The 20,046-nt window shown below is 33.7% G+C and overlaps 1 protein-coding gene across 5 annotated transcripts in view; it reads right to left on the bottom strand.

Moving 5' to 3' along the window:
- Window positions 1-20,046, bottom strand: part of LOC106672012 (myeloid zinc finger 1-like) — a 94,313-nt gene that overhangs the window by 21,674 nt on the left and 52,593 nt on the right. For all 5 annotated transcript variants that reach the window (XM_014403065.2, XM_014403063.2, XM_014403064.2 and 2 more), the window contains 3 exons: window positions 3,572-3,919; window positions 3,177-3,512; window positions 233-319 (listed from right to left, as the gene is read on the bottom strand). In XM_014403065.2, the coding sequence (XP_014258551.1) occupies window positions 233-319; window positions 3,177-3,512; window positions 3,572-3,904 (756 nt within the window). In that variant the 5' untranslated portion in view covers window positions 3,905-3,919. The remainder of the gene's footprint in view (window positions 1-232; window positions 320-3,176; window positions 3,513-3,571; window positions 3,920-20,046) is intronic.

The following is a 20,046-nucleotide window of genomic DNA, read 5'->3' as shown; positions in this document are numbered from 1 at the left end:
AAAAATTCCTTATTTTGAAAGAATGGTTCAAGTTCACATCCTGAATCAAGGAACTTTTGTTTTATTTAAAAAAAATTGGTCTATGGTTCAGAATCTTGAGAACGTGCATTAATCAACCATGCAAATATGAACATGCCATGCAACATATAAATGGAAACAAGCCAAATTAATGTTAAAAGGGAATTTGGATTATAACAATATAGAGATATTAAATAAAATAAAAATGACTTACTGGATCATGAGGAAGCTTGTAATCTGAGGATGTTTCACCCATGCTCTTGTCATCCGTTCGGTCCCATTCTACTTCTTTTTTTAACGACTGTCAACAAATTACGTGAATTTAGTCATTGGGTATAAAAATATAATAAAAAATTAGTTATTTTTTGATCTTTCATTGTTGGCCTCTAAGTTTAGTATATAATTCTATACCTTCAGTTTATTCACCAAGTTAAAAATAAAAAAATGAAAAAAATGTACATGATATCATCATATTTACTAGACATTTCAGTACAAAGGTTTTTCTTGAACAGAACAAAAATGCTGTTATACCATCGGTTTCTTCTAGTTAGTTCATTTAGATTTGAAATCAAGTTGTTTTAGACGTTGATGGTGCTTAAAGAATAAATAAAAAAAAAAAAAATAATGTTTACATACATTAGAATATGCTACAATAAAGTAATAAAAAGTAATTCAGATTCCACTGAATAGTCATGATGTTTGAAATATCATCCAAATAAGTGCAGATACTCAAATGTAATGTAAGGCTTTGTAACCCTCCAAATATCAGTATGAATCAACACAATAATAGGGCAAGAAATATTGTACTTAAAATATATATTGCCAGTTTTTTAAAGCTTTATAGTATCACGGACTGGGGCAAAAGAAATACAATGATGGACAAAATTATTAACCCATCACTCTTAAATTTTAATGTATTATACCAAGGTTATTATACCATAAGGTTTATTCATATTTTGCATACCAAAAATAGGTTTGAAGTTTTAAAAGACAATGTTTACTATCTAATTGTAACAAAACAATTATTGTGTAAAGTAACTAAAAATAAATAAATAATAATAAAATTTTTTTAAAAATGTAAAAAAATATTTTCTTGTCCTCTTTAATACCGAGTATTTCCACATCTGGTACAAATCATGTCCATTAAATGCTTTTACATTCCTTGGGAAAGTTTCTAATATATTCTTAAGGAATTCTTTTTCATTAATTTCAAACTCTTGTAAAGTGTTAGGACATGGCGACATTTCACTGTTTTCTTGTCGCTTAAATCCAAATATGTTTTATTGGGTTCAAATATCGGGTTTTGAGCCTCATTCAGGCAGTCATCCACAATATGAGCGGGGACCTGGCATTATCTTGTATTAGCACGAATGTATCACCGTGTGGGGGGGGGGCAAATGGCACTACATGTTCTCGATTATGTCTTGTAAATACCTCTTCTTCGCACTACAACCAATTAAGTGCAGGCATCAAACAAAATGTCACTCCAGAACATCAATAAACCACTGAGGAATACCACATGAAGAACCATACAGCACAGATCCTGAGCGTTCTCATATGAAATTACTCCAAACTGAAGATTTGAGGCCAACTCTCACTTCTTCTGTAAAGTGAACTCGTCCTCAATCTTCCAATGTCCAATTTGCATCTTCCCATTTTCTTAGCTGAGGTAAAAAGAGGTCCAAGAGACGGGTTCCAGGCTTTGAGGATATTTTTATTGAGCCTTCTTCTTACTGACCTGGAGGAAATCAAAACATTTTGGACTTGTCTTATCAGATTTCTTATCTCATTTCCTGTAATGCTGTGGTTTTGTAGAGCCTGATGACAGATGAATCTATCCTCTCTCCTGTCCATAGATCTACGTCAACCCTGTCTTAGCCTTCTAGAGGCTACTTTTTGTGAAAATAGGATTTATCAATACAAAAGCAAACAAAGGAAGTAAATAAAGCATTATTTAGTTTATTTTGACTTCGATAGCTCCTAATTATCTGAAACTAATGTGGAAAGATAGTGGATTTAATTTTAAACTAAATAACCAAGTGGTAAATCTGATGTCTCAAATTATTAAATATTTCTATCCATGCACTAATTTAAAACTCTTTTATGTAGTTGGGGCTAGTAATTTAAAGAAATAACAAAATTTAAAAAATAAAAGTAAATAAATTGAATAGTGCGTTAAATTTGTCCATCAGGGTATTTAAGTCAGATAAATATGTGTTCTATGCATATACACTTATGATTATGACAAAATAAACAAGTTATAGGGCTAAAGTGAAAAAAATTAAAGATGTGAACTATGTATTTTTTGAATGGTGATAATGAACTTTGTTTACCAATGGTTAAAAATGTACGTAAAAACATATAAAAATACATTGAGAAAGGTCAGCTATATATACTGGGCAAGAGTATTAGTACTAGTGGGAAATACATTGCGATGAGCTAAAGATATAGGAATGTTTGCTTTGTTTTTAGTTTTATAAATGAAGTTAGTTTTGCAACTTCATAAGATTAAGTATATTAGGAATTAAGTCAGATTAATTGTTAGTAATTAAAATAGCACTACTATACTAAATTTTGGTGAAAGGACAATAAGACAAATCCTGAGGTGAGCGAGAGCCAGTTGCATGTTGTATGGCAGTTAAAAGATTATCCACGAAAAATAAGATATGACATGGATTGACTGGAGAACTCTGGCAGAAAATCGATAGAAGCAGTGTGAGTTATTTATATGAAAATGTTTGACCAAAGTGTTGGATCAAGTGAGGTAAACAGCAGATTAAGCCAGAAAAAATTATCTTTCTTGAGATTTTCCTACAAGAAACAGCGATTTGATAACTTGTAGTTTTTTCTTGGGTTTTTTTTCTAACTAAGTTTGATAGTTGTCTAGCTCCTGAAAAGAAAGCCAAGAAATATAAATAGTCAACAACCGAAACAGAAGAGTAAAAAATGTAGTTTTGTTGTTTCTGATAATTTTGGTCAATTTATCCTTGCTGTTTTGGTCTGTTCAAAGTGTTTCGGCTTATTGCTATCTTCAGCTGTGGGGATGTGAAACGTTAAAATGCATCTGACAGACCAAAACATTAGGAAATGACCAAAATATATCACAATTATGGTTGTCGTTTAGTGGAAGTGTCTTTTAATACAAGGGAAATACGTACCAAAGGAGCGTCTTGTACAGGAGGAAGCCCAGAAGGACCAGGTACAGGTTCAGATGAATGGGGAGATGCTGGAGCTGGGGGAGTCATGTCGGACGGAGCGCTGTGAACTGAGGAAGCATCGTCATCATCTCTGGTTGTTCCTTGGGGTGATCGCACTTCTTCTTGCTGTTCCATAGAAGGTGGTGGAGGCGGAGGTGGTGGAAGATCTGGGGCAGGAATGGGCTGAGCTACGACTGCAGGATGTTGAGGAGACCCTCCACCATCGTTGCCTTCGCCACCGCCATGGCTATCATCGCCTCCTGCCTTTAAAGCGGTCATCTCCGCCAGCCCTTTGACCTTCAAAAAATAAATCGTTTAGTCCAACAAGTCCAGTCTTGGGTGTCTCATACAACTACCTTCAGACTTTCCGCCGTTTTTAAAAGTGCTGACAATCTACAAGTTTCGACGGAGACTTCTCCTCTGTACATGAACTCGACGAGGGTCCTCAGTTCAGAGAAGCAGACGTCCTTTAGGATGACGATGGGATGCCTGGCAGGGTGGTCCAGGAAGAGCGCCCTGAAATATGAGGAGCAGGCTGAAAGGACGACTTTGTGAGCCCTGAGGGAATGGCCTTCCGATGAGGCCAACGTGACGTCCACGAGGCTCTCGGCTTCTAGAAGTTGGCTGAACACGCCCAAGAGATTGCTTTGATGATTGTTCCACCTCAGGCAGTAATGCTCACTTCCCATCTCTGATATATCACCCTACAGCAAAAAACAAAGAGGATTTTTAAAACAAAAGTAGCAATAGACTAAAAAAGCAATCACTACTAAACTATAATATTAAATTAGATTTGTTTTCAAAAGAAAAAAAATCTTTCAATTATTTATTTATGAGGATATTTCAACTACGAGGTTATATGAACCCTAAGAGTGTCAGTGTTTTTGGAAAAAGTCCATTTGTAATTATTTTGGGTTTGAACGGTAAGTATTCGAATTGCCGCTGGATTTGAACGTGACTTTGACTTGACTTTTACCTTACAGTGATTAATCCGAGTCAATGGCAAACACCCGTTTTAAATCAGTTGATTGCTTAAATTTCACAAATTATTTCGTTTTAACGGTGGCCATCGTCCTTGTAACCCTTTTCCCAAACGTAAAAAAAAGGCTAAAAATTACATAATTAACCACATAAAATTACAAGAGATCTGAAACAACAAACGTGGAGACATAAAAACATTATTACCTACATTCAAATGTCAAAACTTTGTATTTAAGTTCTCGATACTAGGAGTATCCGAGGAGGAAGCGTTTCCGTTCGTGAGGGAAAACATACCTGCATATTGTTCTCTTTCATTAATATGACAGTAAATACGCGATTTATGAAATGGTTTGTTTAAATGTTCCAGGTTAATAAATCAACAAGTGGGATGGAATGAAGTAGCGTGAAAAAATATTCATTACGTGTGGAATTCGGAATTTCATGTTCAATTATTCAACCGGCAAAAGCCCCTCAGCGGTCCTTAAACAAGAAATTCTTCGATCCAGGAGAACGAAATGATTTTAAACGGAAAAAAATGTTTAATGAAAACCGACCAGGTCTGATTCGTCTTATCCTCGTAGTCTGAGCCTTGAAGTGAGACGCGTTCGTCAACCGAAACCCCGATGACAAATAATTTCAAGGCTACTTATTCACAAAATTTAAAAAAATGGTTGTGGTTTCATTTCATGAGTTTAACAATACCAATCAAGATGACTCGCTTCGTGTTAAATTGTTCTGCTTGTCACCCGGTCCGCTTAATGCCGTCGGGTTTCGTTCAGACCAGTTTCACCCTTTCACAAGTTTCATAAAAATGGCTTCAATAGTAGCTCATCGGATGACAGATAAGCTATTATTTTACCAAGTAATCGTATTTCAGACAATCAATACATTTTAACTATCTGACGCTACCGTCAAACTTCATCTTCAGTTTTGTCACATTTTTATATTAAAGCAAAGAAACTGGGAAAAGAGACAAAACATTTAAAATATCCAGCTTTTGAAAATTTACCCAATTTAACATCTCATTTCTCAGAGTACATCCGCCTTAGAGAAAAATGGCGATTTAAGGATGAGATAAAATGCAAAGAGAAACTCGTTTTAAGAGGAAAGCAACGCAAATCGATGGTATTTTGTTTTTGAATTGTGCAGGACTGATAAAAAAAATGCTTTACCTATTTTAAAAAACTTAACCACCAATAAATGCTAAACATTATCGTCGAGTCAGAGCATATTAGTAAGCTCATTTTACAAGAATTTTGTAAAAATAAATTGTCCACAGTATCGATCTTATTTGAGCTACTTTTATTTCGACCGGTCTTTCATCAACCATAGTCGGATAGAAATAAATATTGGCATTTTGTTATTAAATTTTGATTGTATGCATAATTCACCGATATGCTTTGCTCACCTTCTCAGCAGGTATATATATAAGTTATCGGATATTATCAGATTGCAATGCTAAGATGCAGGTGGCATTCTCAGAATTGCAATCAGCACTCTCTCCCACCAGGGAAACGTAATTGTTTATAATTTNTATATATATATTTATTTGAATCCTACTTTACCTCCCGTGAAAACAATGATAAATAAGCTATATCCAGAAGTTATGGTCTCAAGTCTCCTTATCTAATTTTTATTTCATTTAAAAAATGAAAGGAAACGTCTATTCTCCTTTTTTAAGCAATTAAAAAAAATTAAGGAAACTCAAAATATTTGCGCAACTAATCTTCCCGATAAACATCAAATTTAATTAATTTAAAATGAGATAGGTTGAGATCCGAAATTCATGACTTTTAACAAAAAATATTTATTTATGATTGTCTGAAAGAAAATTCCCCAAAACACCGGAAGATCATTTACTGGTATATTAAATTTAACTAACAATTTATGACCTAGTTTTGCCTTTAATAACGCGTATTATCTCTTCTGGCCTCGCGGAGGGCCTTAAGTCTCTTAGGCATCGAGCGATGGGATTTTGTCTTGAGAAACTACATCCATTCTTCTACAAGAGCGGTTTGAAGCCGTGCAATGCTTGTCGGAGGCGGCGAACAATCCCGTCTCAAGTCCCTTAAGTGTTCTAAGGGATTTATGTTAGGAGGAAGTGCTGGTACTCATTGTGGTAATTTCTACATCTTCCAAGTAAAAGGTGACAACCCTAACTACATGCGTTCGAGCATTATCATGCATTAACACGCAGTTGACCCCAATAAATGAAGCGAATGGAACCAGAGCAGTCAAAGGTCCATTTTGTATGATAATCAGATCGGTAGAGCATGGATGTCGATTCCACACTGTAACATTACTGACTGTCTTTGAAAAGCTGTGACTCACGCATGGCACATGAAACAAAGAGTTCTCCAAGTCTTTTCCACACACGGACCAGGTCATCTGATTGCCACAAACCTTATCTGTGAAGAGAACAGCTCATTGCTCAAGTGCCCAAATGAGATACTGATAGGAAACCTTTCTACTCGATGCCTGTCCAGTAGTAGAGAGCAGACAGATTAGGCTATTCTCACGAAGCCTTGTGATGACTGTTTGACAGTACACCCTCACATTACGGGCCGTTTTGAGTTGAGAACCTATCAAGGAAGCCGTTAAAACGGAGGTTCCTTAGTTCGGACTGGAATATGTAACGGACGCTAAGTCCGTCGTTGGCCAAACCATCTTCCCGGGCTTCTCGACTGAAAACCATACTGTTAAGAAACAAATTATTTACTCAATTTTATTGTTGCATCAAAGAAAACAATTTAAAAAACCAACTAACTCACTCGAAAAGTTGGCTCTGGAAATGATGAAATTAAACAATTTTCTTTATTTTTAATCTAAAGAGAGAAAAAGGATTAGTAACATTCTATAAGGGTACAAGTTAATTATGTTGCGTTTATTTTAAGTCAACTATTAATCTGTATACCTAGTTATTTTGGAAAATAAACAAATAAATGCAAGTGTCCGGGTTTTTTGTCTTTCTTAATAATGATAAAGCAATCGTAATATTTGCGGATATATGGATATGAATTGTCCATAATGAATCATTATTATAACCGACTCTTGGGAGCAATTGGGCATCATTAATTTATAATTTGAGAACATTATGAGATGCTGCTACGTGTTCGCCCGCAATTGATCACATATTTCAGAATGGTACACAGCCAACATATTTCGGACGGTAAAGCCATGATGATAACAAATAATTATTTGTTAGCATCATGTTACTAACAAATTATTATCTGAATGAATTACACCAGTATGCAAATGAAACTTTTTTGAGCGATGATTTCATCATATGAGGTGTTTCTGAATGGTTTTTCAGTGCAGTTTCTGAATATGACTTCAGTTTTTTCTACCACGTCAGGATTTTTCACAAATCGAATTCGATATAATAGCAAATTTTATTATCGGAATCAACGAGAACCCATAATTTAGATTAATTTATTGATAGATGAAACACTATAAACTTTATATTACTATGTAAGTAAACTAAATACATTTTTACAGTCATGTATAAAGTAACCAATTTCATTTCTAGGTTAGTTTTTGAATTTTCTTTTCTTGGTTTTCCGTGTTGACCCATCATCCTTGCAGTCTCGCTTCAGCATCCAACAGTAGTCTGCCATCATGCTCGAATTCCAGTTTCCCTTGTATATCCTTTCCATTTCTCTTATATCCTGGTGGAACCTTTGACCATGCTCCTCGCTGAAGTCACCAAGATTTTGGGGAAATAGTCTACGTGTGAGTGTAGAAAATGTACTGTCACGCTCATATTGCATCCTTGTTCTTGAAAGCTCTTCAGCATATTGCTCACCATATTTTTGAAATCTGGATGTTTAAAATTGCCCAAAAAGTTTTCAACGACTGTTTTAAATCCATTCCATGCAAGTTTTTCTTTCATTGACATAGTTTTTATAAACCCTTCATCCCGGAGAGTTGATTAATTTGAGGGCCAATAAAAAGCCTGCTTTTATTTTTTCGGCAGTGATCGCAGGAAATTTCGTAGCCGGGTATTTAAAGCACTCACTCTCTTGAGATAAGGCTGTTACAAACTGTTTCACGAGTCCCAGTTTTATTTGTAATGGAGGTAGGAGTATTTTTTGAGGGTCCACAAGGGGGTTATGTTTTTGTGAGAAAACTGTACGTCTTATCAAAAAACTGAGTTCATTTCTGAAATCAGCATGTAAAATTGATGGGAAAAAGTAATTTGGAAGCCCATGGAGATAAAGAACTGATGTAATTTGTAAAGACCAAACATTCTAAAACAAAAAAAATCCCATTTCACCAATTTAAATAAACAATATTGTCAGAGGCGCATTCCGATCGCTCCTTGATCCACCGGGTTCCCTATCGATAGGGCGTTGCAAGAAAACAAAAACAAAAGGGCATTCCGAGTTTGGAGCTCCATGAAAGTACTTGGTACCATCCGGTGGGTCAATTCCCTTTTTTCTGTGAAAAGAAATCATTTCCTTGTTCATCTTCTGGGAGTGCGCCCGCTCCTTTCATTTAAAAAAAAATCATATATAAAAAAAAATAGATAAATTTTTGTTTGGATAAAATTATTAAAATAGGTTCAAAAAAAGCTTTATATATTTTATTTATGCTAAGAGAAACAATTATGTTCATTTTTCCTGCGTTTTCATTCTTTTCATTTTAGTTCAGAGGAGTTTCTTATTTTATTTTATATTTTATAATAAAAGTAATTTTTTTATGTTCCAAATTTTTATTTATTTCTTTTCCTCATTAAATTTCAATTTGTGGGAATGCTTGAAGCACAAGCCATATTCATTGTTATTAGATTTTCGAGTGAATTTCTTATTTTTATTATAATGATCCTGTGATTTTTTTTCTCCCACCCCCATTTGCATTATCTTCAGTTATTTTTTGATATATATTCCGGCGAGTGTTTGATTTTGGAAAGACAAATCTTGATATTGCGCAGGCCGAAAAAATTGTACTGGTGGTGGTGGTACCCCATGAAAAGTCGCAGGGATGAATGGATTCCCTTGGTTGAAAAAATTTGAAAAATAAGCTGGTCGCGTTTGATAGTTACCGTTAGGATGTCCATCAAAATTTCTACGTGTTTGATTGAAGTACATCCCAGACCGCATTGGGCGAAATTTTGTTTTATAGTTATTATGATTCTTTGGGACTGTTTGAAAATGAGGAGATATATAACTCTTATTTTTCACCTCTTTAGGAATAGAACGGTTGGATTTACAACCACATTGATCACATGATTTAGGAGGTTCATCGACAAAATGTTCTAACTTCTGGCTGAATAAGGAGCAGCTTTTTGAAAAGTCAGGGACCACCTCAGGACTTGCCCGATCATCGTTAGAGATATTTATGCTACGGTTCGCCAAAGTCATTTCAATGTAACCTACTTGTTTCCAAAGTTCCGATAATGTCGAGAAATTAGGTTTTGATCCCATTAACGCTAGGCACTGGGGATGTAAACTCTCTATGATATGTTGTATCAATTCTTTTTCAGATATAACTTCTAGAATATTAGCACAGGTAATTTTCTTATTCACAAAGCTTCTTAAAGATTCCTTTTCCAATTGGTGCCTCATGAAATGCTTAGCTCTTAAAACGTGTTTTTGATTTTCTGTAGTTTGGTTTTTCAGAATACTTTTTTAAATAAATCAAATGAAATATTAGGGTAGTTGGCTGCATTTGCCAAAATACGTTCTGCCATTCCCTCGTGCATGTGCTCGTGTATATGCTCTTAATATATTTTTAAAACCATTCTTATATCGATCGGCGATAGGATAGAGATCCACGAGAAACTGAAATATTGATTCTGCATACGGTTTGAATACAAACATTTTGAAGTCTACTCATAAATGACTTTGGAAGCACATTGTTTTTAAATTCCGATTTTCCGTTAAACCCTATCATTGGTTTAAGAAATTGATTACTCGCAAAATTTAGACTGGATGATGAAGGAAGAGAATCAGAATCATCTTGATTGCAGCCATTATAGTTCTCATCGCCAAAATTTCGATCCCAAGTTAGTCCTACAGCTCCTTCTGGGTTGGTGTGCAAATTCGGAGTCTGCGAAGCAACCGGTGTCTCAACCTTATATTTTTTTTGCATCTTCTTTTTAGACGATTTGTTATTAAAATTTCGTATTTTTTTACTAATTACCCTACGTGTGGTTTCAATTTGCAATGCTTTCTGGTGAATTGTGTAACACTTGTGATAATGTGTCTATTATTAATGTTAAATAAAAAGAGTTTTGAGATAAATCTAATGCTTTTGTTAAAGCTTGTGTAATCTCATTCTTTTCACTGTCCACTGATTAATCATTGTGTTAGGGTCTTCTTTAGGAGTAAAGATTTCTTCATGTTCCGATATATCGTTTCTTACAAGAACGCTGACCATTTTGCCTGTTCAGCTGATTTTAAGTTCTGTAGAAACCACGCTCTGCTACCAATTTTATAAAGTAATTTGAGAGTTCTAAAATGGCTTGTACTTCAAATATGGCCACAAATTAAAATTTAATGAGGAAAAGAAATAAATAAAAAATTTGGAACATAAAAAAATTACTTTTATTATAAAAAATGAAATAAAATATGAAACTGCTCTGAACTAAAATGAAAATAATGAAAACGCAGGAAAAATAAACATAATTCCTTCCCTTAGCATAAATAAAATATACAAAGCTTTTTTTGAACCTATTTAATAATTTTATCCAAACAAAACTTTATCTATTTTTTTTATATATGATTTTTTTTTAAATGAAAGGAGCGGGCGCACTCCCAGAAGATGGGCAAGGAAATGATTTCTTTTCACAGAAAAAAGGGAATTGACTCACCGGATGGTACCAAGTACTTTCATGGAGCTCCAAACTCGGAATGCCCTTTTGTTTTTGCTTTCTTGCAACGCCCTATCTATAGGGAACCCGGTGGATCATGGGAGCGTTTGGAATGCGCCTCTGACAATATTGTTTATTTAAATTGGTGAAATGGGATTTTTTTTAAAGAATGTTGGTTCTTTACAACACCCCTCTACCTAATCATAGAAAATCATGTAAACCTTGTTATAATTCATTCAAACTCATTCATACACTTTTAAAACATTTATATTGATGAATTTAATGCACTAAGTAAATTAATGGCTAACTTGTTGAATTGGATCGGACGGCTCTTCGAACCAGCATGGCCGCTCAGCGTTGCGGGTTTAACTTCCAACGAATAATTTGTTACTTGCTTCTCTAATTGTCAATGATTTTAAGAGCTCAATCAAGAAGATTTAATAAAGAGTTGCCCAGATTAACTTTTTAAAGGAAAAAATAAGATAGATTTTATTAGAGGGAAACTTATTTTCGGACAGTGCAATTAGAACTGAAGAAACTTGATTAATCCCCTTCTAAACCCTCATAATTATCAAGTGAATTTACGGTTTTACAGATTAGTGTTTAAAAGGAAAGAATTACATAAATTACTTTTTAGCTTTACTTAGATTTTTTGAGGTTGTCGTATAATGTATGGTTAGAATTGTAAAATTAAATTTAGATAGCATTGCCTTCAGATTTACTAATATTTGCTTACAGTTCACAAAACAAAAAATCAGAACTTTTCCTAATGTCCCAAAAAAGACGATCGTAGGCCAATGCCGGACTCAGGACTCGGATACGATGACTAATAGCCATCCTGTCATCAGTTTATGAAGTGGCAGTTGGCCCAGGCAAAATTAAATTACAACAAATAAAAAAAACTCAAAACGCAAGATTGATGGATTGATGAAACTCATTTCACCGAGAACGTAGTATAGTCAGTTTTGTGTTAATAACAGGTCAATTATGCAGATTTTTAAAAAATTGATTATATCGGAGATTAATGTATCTGCCATTTCTCACAACGTCTTGTACATTTTGAATGTAGGTACATAACCCGGATTTAAAAGTACTTGAAGGGGAACTTAAGCTACTCTCGATTCCGCTTCACGAAAAACAAAATCACCCAATTAAATTGACGTTTAAACCGATATTTATGCATATGCCAGAAATCGAAAAAATCTATCATTTCTGTTAACATATTTTATATGGGTTTTTATTCGTGCATTATTTTGTTTATTCATTAGATATAAAATTAAGAATTGTTTATCTAGCATTTTTAGCAATACTGTCAGACCGCCAGTTTGGGAATTTTGAAATTTATACAATAAAGAAAAAAAATTAATTGATCGCTTTTCCATCCCTACCAAAGACCTTAGATTCAAAATATAATTAATTAAAAAAATTAGTAAGTCCATTAAGACTACTAAATACATGTATGGATTTTGAATGATATGAGAAATCAAGCATGTCCGTTTTTAAATGTGGGTGAAGTGAAGATTTATATGATCTTGATTATGATTTGATATTTATTTATTTGAATGAGGATCAGTAAATGGTCATCAGATGAAGAAAACACCAAAAATGTAGCGAGCTTTCGTCATATATAATAACATCTTCAGGGTCAATTTTATAAAAGTTAAAGTTTACAAGCATCCTTTACAGGCCCCAGAAAGGTTTGGTAAGTCTTGACTCATCCATAAAAACCCCTTTGTAATGTCCACACACTTGTATATTTAAAATACATGTTTCCCATTCTGGGGCCAGCAAAGAATGCTAGTTAACTTCAAATTTTGGAAATTTTCATCTGGAAAAAAAACAAAAAATAAAAAGTAAATAAATAAATAAAGTAAAACAATAAAAAAAATAATCGGTTTTTGCTCATTTTGTATGAGGTTTAACGAAAGGTATTTGATGATAATAACTTACGTCAGGAACATTAAAATCATAGCATTTATCATTATTGGACTTTGGGGCTCACATCCTTTGATTTCGTAACGTCCGTAGGCGCTTAAGACCTTCCGAGGAAGGAAAGCGTGGGATCAAAAGCCCGGTCCGCCAGAAAAATAGTCAAAAGTCTACATTGATATGTACGTAGAGATAATATTGAACAAATACTTTTAGTCAGAACAGCCATGAACTCCAAAATGACGAAGTAATACAATACAGTTGGCTTGTTTTATAAACAATTTACAATCTTACTGATAGTTCCATGAATAATAATTCATGTAGAAAGCAGCAGAACAGCTTTGATCTTTTTGTCGATTCCAGTGCAGAAATAGCCGAGGGCTTTTGAGTATTAAACACGAGGAAAGCTCTTTTCCACAGACATGGAAACATTGACATTTGCTTGCATTGACAAATGATTATTTAAAACGTGTTGACGGAGTTAAAGTTTTCCCAATGATATGCTTATATTGATTCAATTTTTCTTGACCCACGTGTTCAAACAGTGCAATTGTATGTTGGTCTACTCATCGATTTGTAATTTTAATACATAATTATTGAAATCAGCAAAACAGATGTAACAAATTGTGTGCAAATAATTGAACAAATGAAAAATGTTTAAAAAGACGGAGGGAGCGAGTTGAGAGAAAGAGAAAGAGAAAGAAAAAGAGAAAGAGAGAGAGAGAGAGAGAGAGAGAGAGAGAGAGAGAGAGAGAGAGAGAGATTTTATATTTACTTTATCGGTCGGTTATGTTGTTTTTAGAACAAAAAAGAGTTCAAAAAGAGGGACAATGAACGCGATTGAAATGGTTAGCTGTTAAAAGAAAGTAACAAATTTCTTCACACCATCATATAATGTAAACTTAAATTTAAAGTTTATTTTAAAGAATGAGTTTTCCTCAGGAAATGAAGGACAGTAGAAACCGTGTTGAAAGGGATTGAACTGTCGATTCAAGTTTTGGGTAATCGAAGTGAAAATCAAATTTATCACCAAGATTTAAATTTGGCTAAGATGCCTCTCGAGACAAAGGTGGTCTGTAGGCGACATAGCCTACAAATGAATTGTTATTATGTATTATTACATCTAACAGCAAGCAAGTTGTTAGTTTTTGAGAAAGAATATCTTTGCAAAGAAAAAAGATGGAGGTTCTAAGAATAAGAGACATAAAGATAGATAAAAATAAATGAGAACTGCCAGACATCTGTTACAATCGGATATTGCTTGGATCACGATATAACATAGATCATACAAGATGCACTAAGAATTTGCCTTGCAACGGTACGGACAATCAACTTTCCCATAAAACGTCAAACAAATGAGTCGGCATTGCGATTCCGTGATCTTCGACTAATATAGAAGAAGATATCGTGCAAATTTACTAAATTGAAACCCGAATGCTAAAAAATAACTTCTATGATCAAACTGTGTTAAAAAAAGTAATTTTTTAAATTGCTTTATTATTAATATTAATTTATTTTAAATACATTCAACATAACAGAAATTTCAGACAAGATTCAACAGGTTGTTGTGGAGCGGGTAAACATTTACATAAAAACCTTAACTGTTTAATTACCACCACACGAGTCCAATTGCATGTAATCCAATGATTGCCTATTCCTCTATTGGCTTTTGCATATTAGAAAAAAGTAAATCCACATATGTCCATAAAATTTATATTATTTCTAAGGAATCGTTATCACTGTGGATTATCATAACTGTGCGAACATTTCTGATTATGAACATTTCTATACTCCGTGGCATTTTGTTTTGACAATCTTGAAGACCTTTTCTCCAAATTTGCACGTAAGTTGTTTATTATAAAAACAGGTTGATTTTATTTCAATAAAAATCTAATCTTGTCATTTTTAAATATTTCATTTCTCCATTCGTGTTAAAGCAGTTTTTAACATAGCCTCCACACTATTTCACCTAAATAAATAAATGATAATAATATTCTAATATAATAAATAATATTTAGAAACAAAAATCCTAATAAGACTTCTTCAAATGAACGGTTGTCGTGGGAAGTTTATTCATCATGAATATACTACAGGTCAATATATTGTACTTTATGTAATGAAAATTTTTGGATTATTTTGGTTGACTTATTGTTTAATATTTTTTATTAATTACTAGTACGAACGAAATTCTGATACTTATACGATTAGTAGGTGAAATATTTTTTTTTTTTTACATTTGGAGAGTACAAAGAACAGCGGAAGTGAAGTTGAAATTTTGCGAAATCAAAAAATAATTTTGCACCACAGAGGTGGTTCTCCTTTTTATGTATCAAATCATACTATTCATAATGGCCTACACATCCCGTTTATACATGAACTCATCAAAACTTGCTATAAAAATTTTTATCAATCACTGAACATACACCATAATCTATTAGTACGACAGTAATCATTTCCAACCCTACTCGAAAATCCTCCAAGACATTTGAAGCGAAAATGGCCCGGAGACCTCATTGAGTGACTGAGGAGGTTTCAGCGTGAAGGAGTGTTGTACTGGGTAACTCCTTCTACAAGAGATTCAAATGACAAATTCAGCATATATGAGCACATTTACTTGATACTAGATTTGTTAGTTATAAATATCAAATGAATGTAAGAAAAAAACACCATATAGAAATCAGTAGAGACCAAGTATTTGATCAAATTAGTTTTTCTTAATGCTAATCATGTAGTAGCGATTGGTCATCCAAAACAGATTCTACACCTTGGAAAATGATATTCTTGACAGTGAAAGACACGGTCCAAAACATTGGCAAATAGGAACGCGGCAAAGACAATTTATTGGGTCCTTATTTGATTTGTTTTTTATTGCATTTTCTCCCGTTAAGTTTGTATATTTTTTGGTTTAAATTTGTAGGGTACAGCTAATGACAACAAACCTGTTAGAAATTTAACAACTAAATAGGGCCACCTGATTTTTCCGGGAACCTTGCAAGTTAGAGTAAACATTTCAACGGGTTCATTTCATTCCTCATCAAATTTTAAGTCGTTGGTAAAAACTAATTTCAGGAAATTTAACTTTTTTAAACAGATTGAAACAAAAACTGAACGTAAAGTTTGTCAAAGTAATAAAGTTATACTATAAAATAGTAACTTTTTCTAAAAAATTAATTTATCCAACTACCTAACGCGTTTAAAAATAATAGAATAACCAAATTCATAAATATTTTGTGTTAATTGTTACTTTGTGTAATATTGTTGATCAACGGTAACTGTTCTAAAGAAAGTTATAAAACCATTGTCCTCGTTTCACTACAGAGTGGAATTTTACTTTACGAAATTAAAATTAACCATTCAAGACTAAAAACACGTTTATAATTTACCCCCCAAATGTTAAATTTAATCTTAACGAGAAATATTTGTCACTTATTTTGTAAATTTGTGGTTTTCTAGGCTCAAGAATAATGACAATACTGACTTTTTACTGCTATCAATTGTTCAACATTTTTTAATTTATTTATTTATATACGAATACCATCCTGGAACAAAAATTTATAAGTGTAGTACAAGTAATGACACATTAAAAGAGCTCATCATGCTAACAATATTCACACTAATGAATTGTGAAGCTGTTTCGAAAAATATTAATATAGGAATTAAATAAATATGAGGGTTGTCATTTGCAGAGAACATTATTCTCACTAGCAGTGAGTTTTTGCCACAGTTATTATTTTGGTGTGAAATATAGAATCTCCTATGCTGTCTAAACTGGAAAGTAGTAGAGGACAAGTTAATACTGCTTACAAGTTGAAGACAGTCAATATATGAATTAATAATTTTAAAAAGGAGTTAGTAAGTCGAAGTATAATCTGCTTGTTTTTAATTGGATTAATTATAAAACTGAAGAAAACATGGAATAAAGAATCTTCTTCTGTAAGTCTTTAATAATGATTCACAATTGGAAAAAATGCAATAAAGTAGTATCGGAACTGATTTCGTTGTTACTTAAGCTGACGGTTTTGCCTAGGAGGATAAGAGTGGGGCTGACCTTGCTCAAACCATCGCACCTTTAAGGCCGCGCGCATCGCGTCCCGTCCTAACGAATACCGGAGGCTGAGGTAATGTGTCATCACAATATTTAAAGAAACTGGTGGGGCCGGAAAAAGAAAAGAAATAAGCACGAGCCGATTTTCGCCTAAACAAGTTGGCCAGTTGATGAACGTACGATAATAAAGTTTATTGCGATCTCGGTTATCTTTCCAAATACATACATTTATAAATTGCACACATTTTATTAGCCGACAGACAGATATATAGGCAGATAGATTAGCAAAAAAACAGACATAAACGTATGATAGTTCGAGGAAGAAAGGGAAAGAGAAACAGACCAGAAAATGGAGGAGAGAGATGGTAGGATTGAGAAAGAGAGCGAGTTAGAGTGAGAATGAGTGAGAGTGAGAGTGAGAGAGAGAGAGAGAGAGAGAGAGAGAGAGAGAGAGAAGAGAAATGGGGAGAGAGAGTGAGAAAGTGAATGAGAGAGAGAGAAAGAGATAGAGAGAGTGATAGTGATATATAGATAGATAGAGTAAGATGGAGAAGGGAGGGACGGAGCGAGAGAGAGAGAGAAAAAAAAGAAACCAAAGAACCACTTCAAAAAAATCAACTTACACTCTAACTTGCATTTCAAAATGGGAATTTTATTTGAACAAAGACACTTATCGTACAGAATATTCGACAATTTCGGACCTCCTAGTTTTATTTCATGTCCGAATGTTTAGCTTTTTTCTTTTCAAATTAATTTTTATTTTTGAGTATTTCTTTACTCGATACAAATAAATTCCAAATAATGGTGCATCTACTTTCTATTCATATGATGGTATGTAATCTATAGCTACCTTAATTGCAGCATAAGTTTCCAGCCAGATATGAAAATATTTTACTTCACGAATCGTCATGACGTTCAACAGGTTATGAATCAGAATTTATCGATTGATAGCAACTTTTTAACCTAGTGACATTCAAACGACAACCTTTGAAAAGGCCCGTCCGACATTGCAGAATATCCGATACAACCCCAAGGGAATGAACCGTTAAATTTTCAAACAAAGAGATCCCTCCTTGATTTTTTTATGAGGGGAATTAAGATTGTTTATTGGCTGCCTTTAGAAAGCATCGTTTAACCTTGGTTGTGTTTACATTTTTATTATCCATTGGTGTTATCTATTATTTCTTAGCGACCTAGTATAAGACAATTTGATTTCTTTAACAGAACCAAAGCTAAATTAAAATTTGAAGAACGGACAATTGCAATTATGTGTTTGCATTGAGTTATTGTTTTTACTAACATGCACAAAATCTTTCATAATATTAACCTTATCTATTCCGTGCATCACGAATGTTTCTTTTCATAAATCATTAATATATCTCTGAGAAATTAGAAAATCCATTTTTTTAGCTCGGCAGTGTTTAACGTAACAGTGTGGCTTTAAAAATCTAACAAGAAAACAATAAATTGTTTAAATTTACAATTAACTTAGAGGGTAAGAAAAAAGCCCGAGTTTACATTTCGATCGCATTTCCACATTTCAAGATTGCCGCCATCCATCAAACCATACAAGAACGGGTGTCCGAGATGAAGATATTCTAAAAACGAAGATTTCAACATGATTTTGACATAAAGACTAAAACATTAACCTAGGTGAAAATTAAGGTTGACGAATAGATGAATTTCCATGGTAGAACATGAAAAAAAGTGGAACGATTGAACTCAAAAGTATAGGAACAGTTATTATTTATTTAAAGTGACTAAATGAAGGTCAAAGCTTATGAGTGCGATAATCTTCATCGATTAGCAATAAACGTTATTAAGATTATGGATGTGGCCAAGTTTCTAATTTAATAATGCGATTAGCTTCTTTGCATTATGATGTCGTAAAATCATAAAAGTGAGCAGGTGAATTCAATCAATCTAAATATCTTTCCGAGCTATAATTTGAAAAAATATTATCTAAACAGTTCTTTGGTGACAACCTTAACGCGTTTATTACATTTGAAATTGACTCCGGCGAAAGGGTAGCAGGGCGTGTTGTAGGCAATATTATTAATTAACTATCTCCAGAAACTGAAAGGGCTGGGGATTCAGTTTCAAAGATCTTGAAACTCAATTAAGTCAGAATAAACTTATTCGGTAAACTGAAGTGTATTTCACATTCCGGGGGAGGACAAAACCCGCCAACAGTGATGTAACTCAATAGTAGTTCATAGTGGGTTTGAGTGAAATCAATGTCAAGGACCGTCTGACTCATTCCCGGCGAAACGATTCTAAAACGGACAACCGGATTTCTAACAAATAAACCATTTTATGTTACAATCGAATTACAATTAACTAAATCGTTTACGACCAGATGATGTATTTAGTGGGATCGGGGATTGGCCTAATGGATGTGTTTTGAAACTAGACATAGTTCCGATAAACAACATCCACTGGACCACATCCCCGATCCCACCAAATATATTGGAAATAAGTAGCTTGCTGAATTATTGATTGTAACGGATCATTCGTAGATGACTAATGAGCCTTAAGGCTGACTGACGCAGCATTCTGAAAATAAAAAAGGCTGATTTATTAAGTATCATTAAGCATAAAAACATTCCAAAATTGTGGGTTATACCGACGTTTTGAGCTTAATTTTTAAACATTTTTGCCGTATGGAAAGGCCGCAGATCTTCCTGGGTTCAGTTTAAAGGAATATCTAAGCATCCTAAGATTAGATAGTAGTTTATAATCAAACTCATGGCCTTCGGCGCAATACGCCGCTGCGTTAACCATCTGAACTATCATGACCAGTGGTTAGAGCAGTGGCGTATTGAGCCGAATATATTGGGTTCGAATCCCCATAGTGACACTAGCTTAGTTGGAATATACTTACACTTTTGATCGTTCAATACCCATAGGGCTACGAAATAATTCGAATTATCAACAGAAAGAGAAAAAAAATATAATGGATATGCATTTTTAAAAGTTCTTACCTAAATTTTGTACATAAAACCTCGTAAAAATAATGAAAAACTGGAAAGAGATCAACAAAATGACCAGGTGGCCGCAAC

This window comes from Cimex lectularius, unplaced genomic scaffold (genome assembly GCF_000648675.2).
Source record: "Cimex lectularius strain Harlan isolate CLEC.00 unplaced genomic scaffold, Clec_2.1 scaffold169, whole genome shotgun sequence".
Taxonomy (NCBI): Eukaryota; Metazoa; Arthropoda; class Insecta; order Hemiptera; family Cimicidae; genus Cimex; species Cimex lectularius.
The sequence above is the reverse complement of the archived record's forward strand: the minus strand, read 5'-3'. Positions and strand labels throughout refer to the sequence as shown.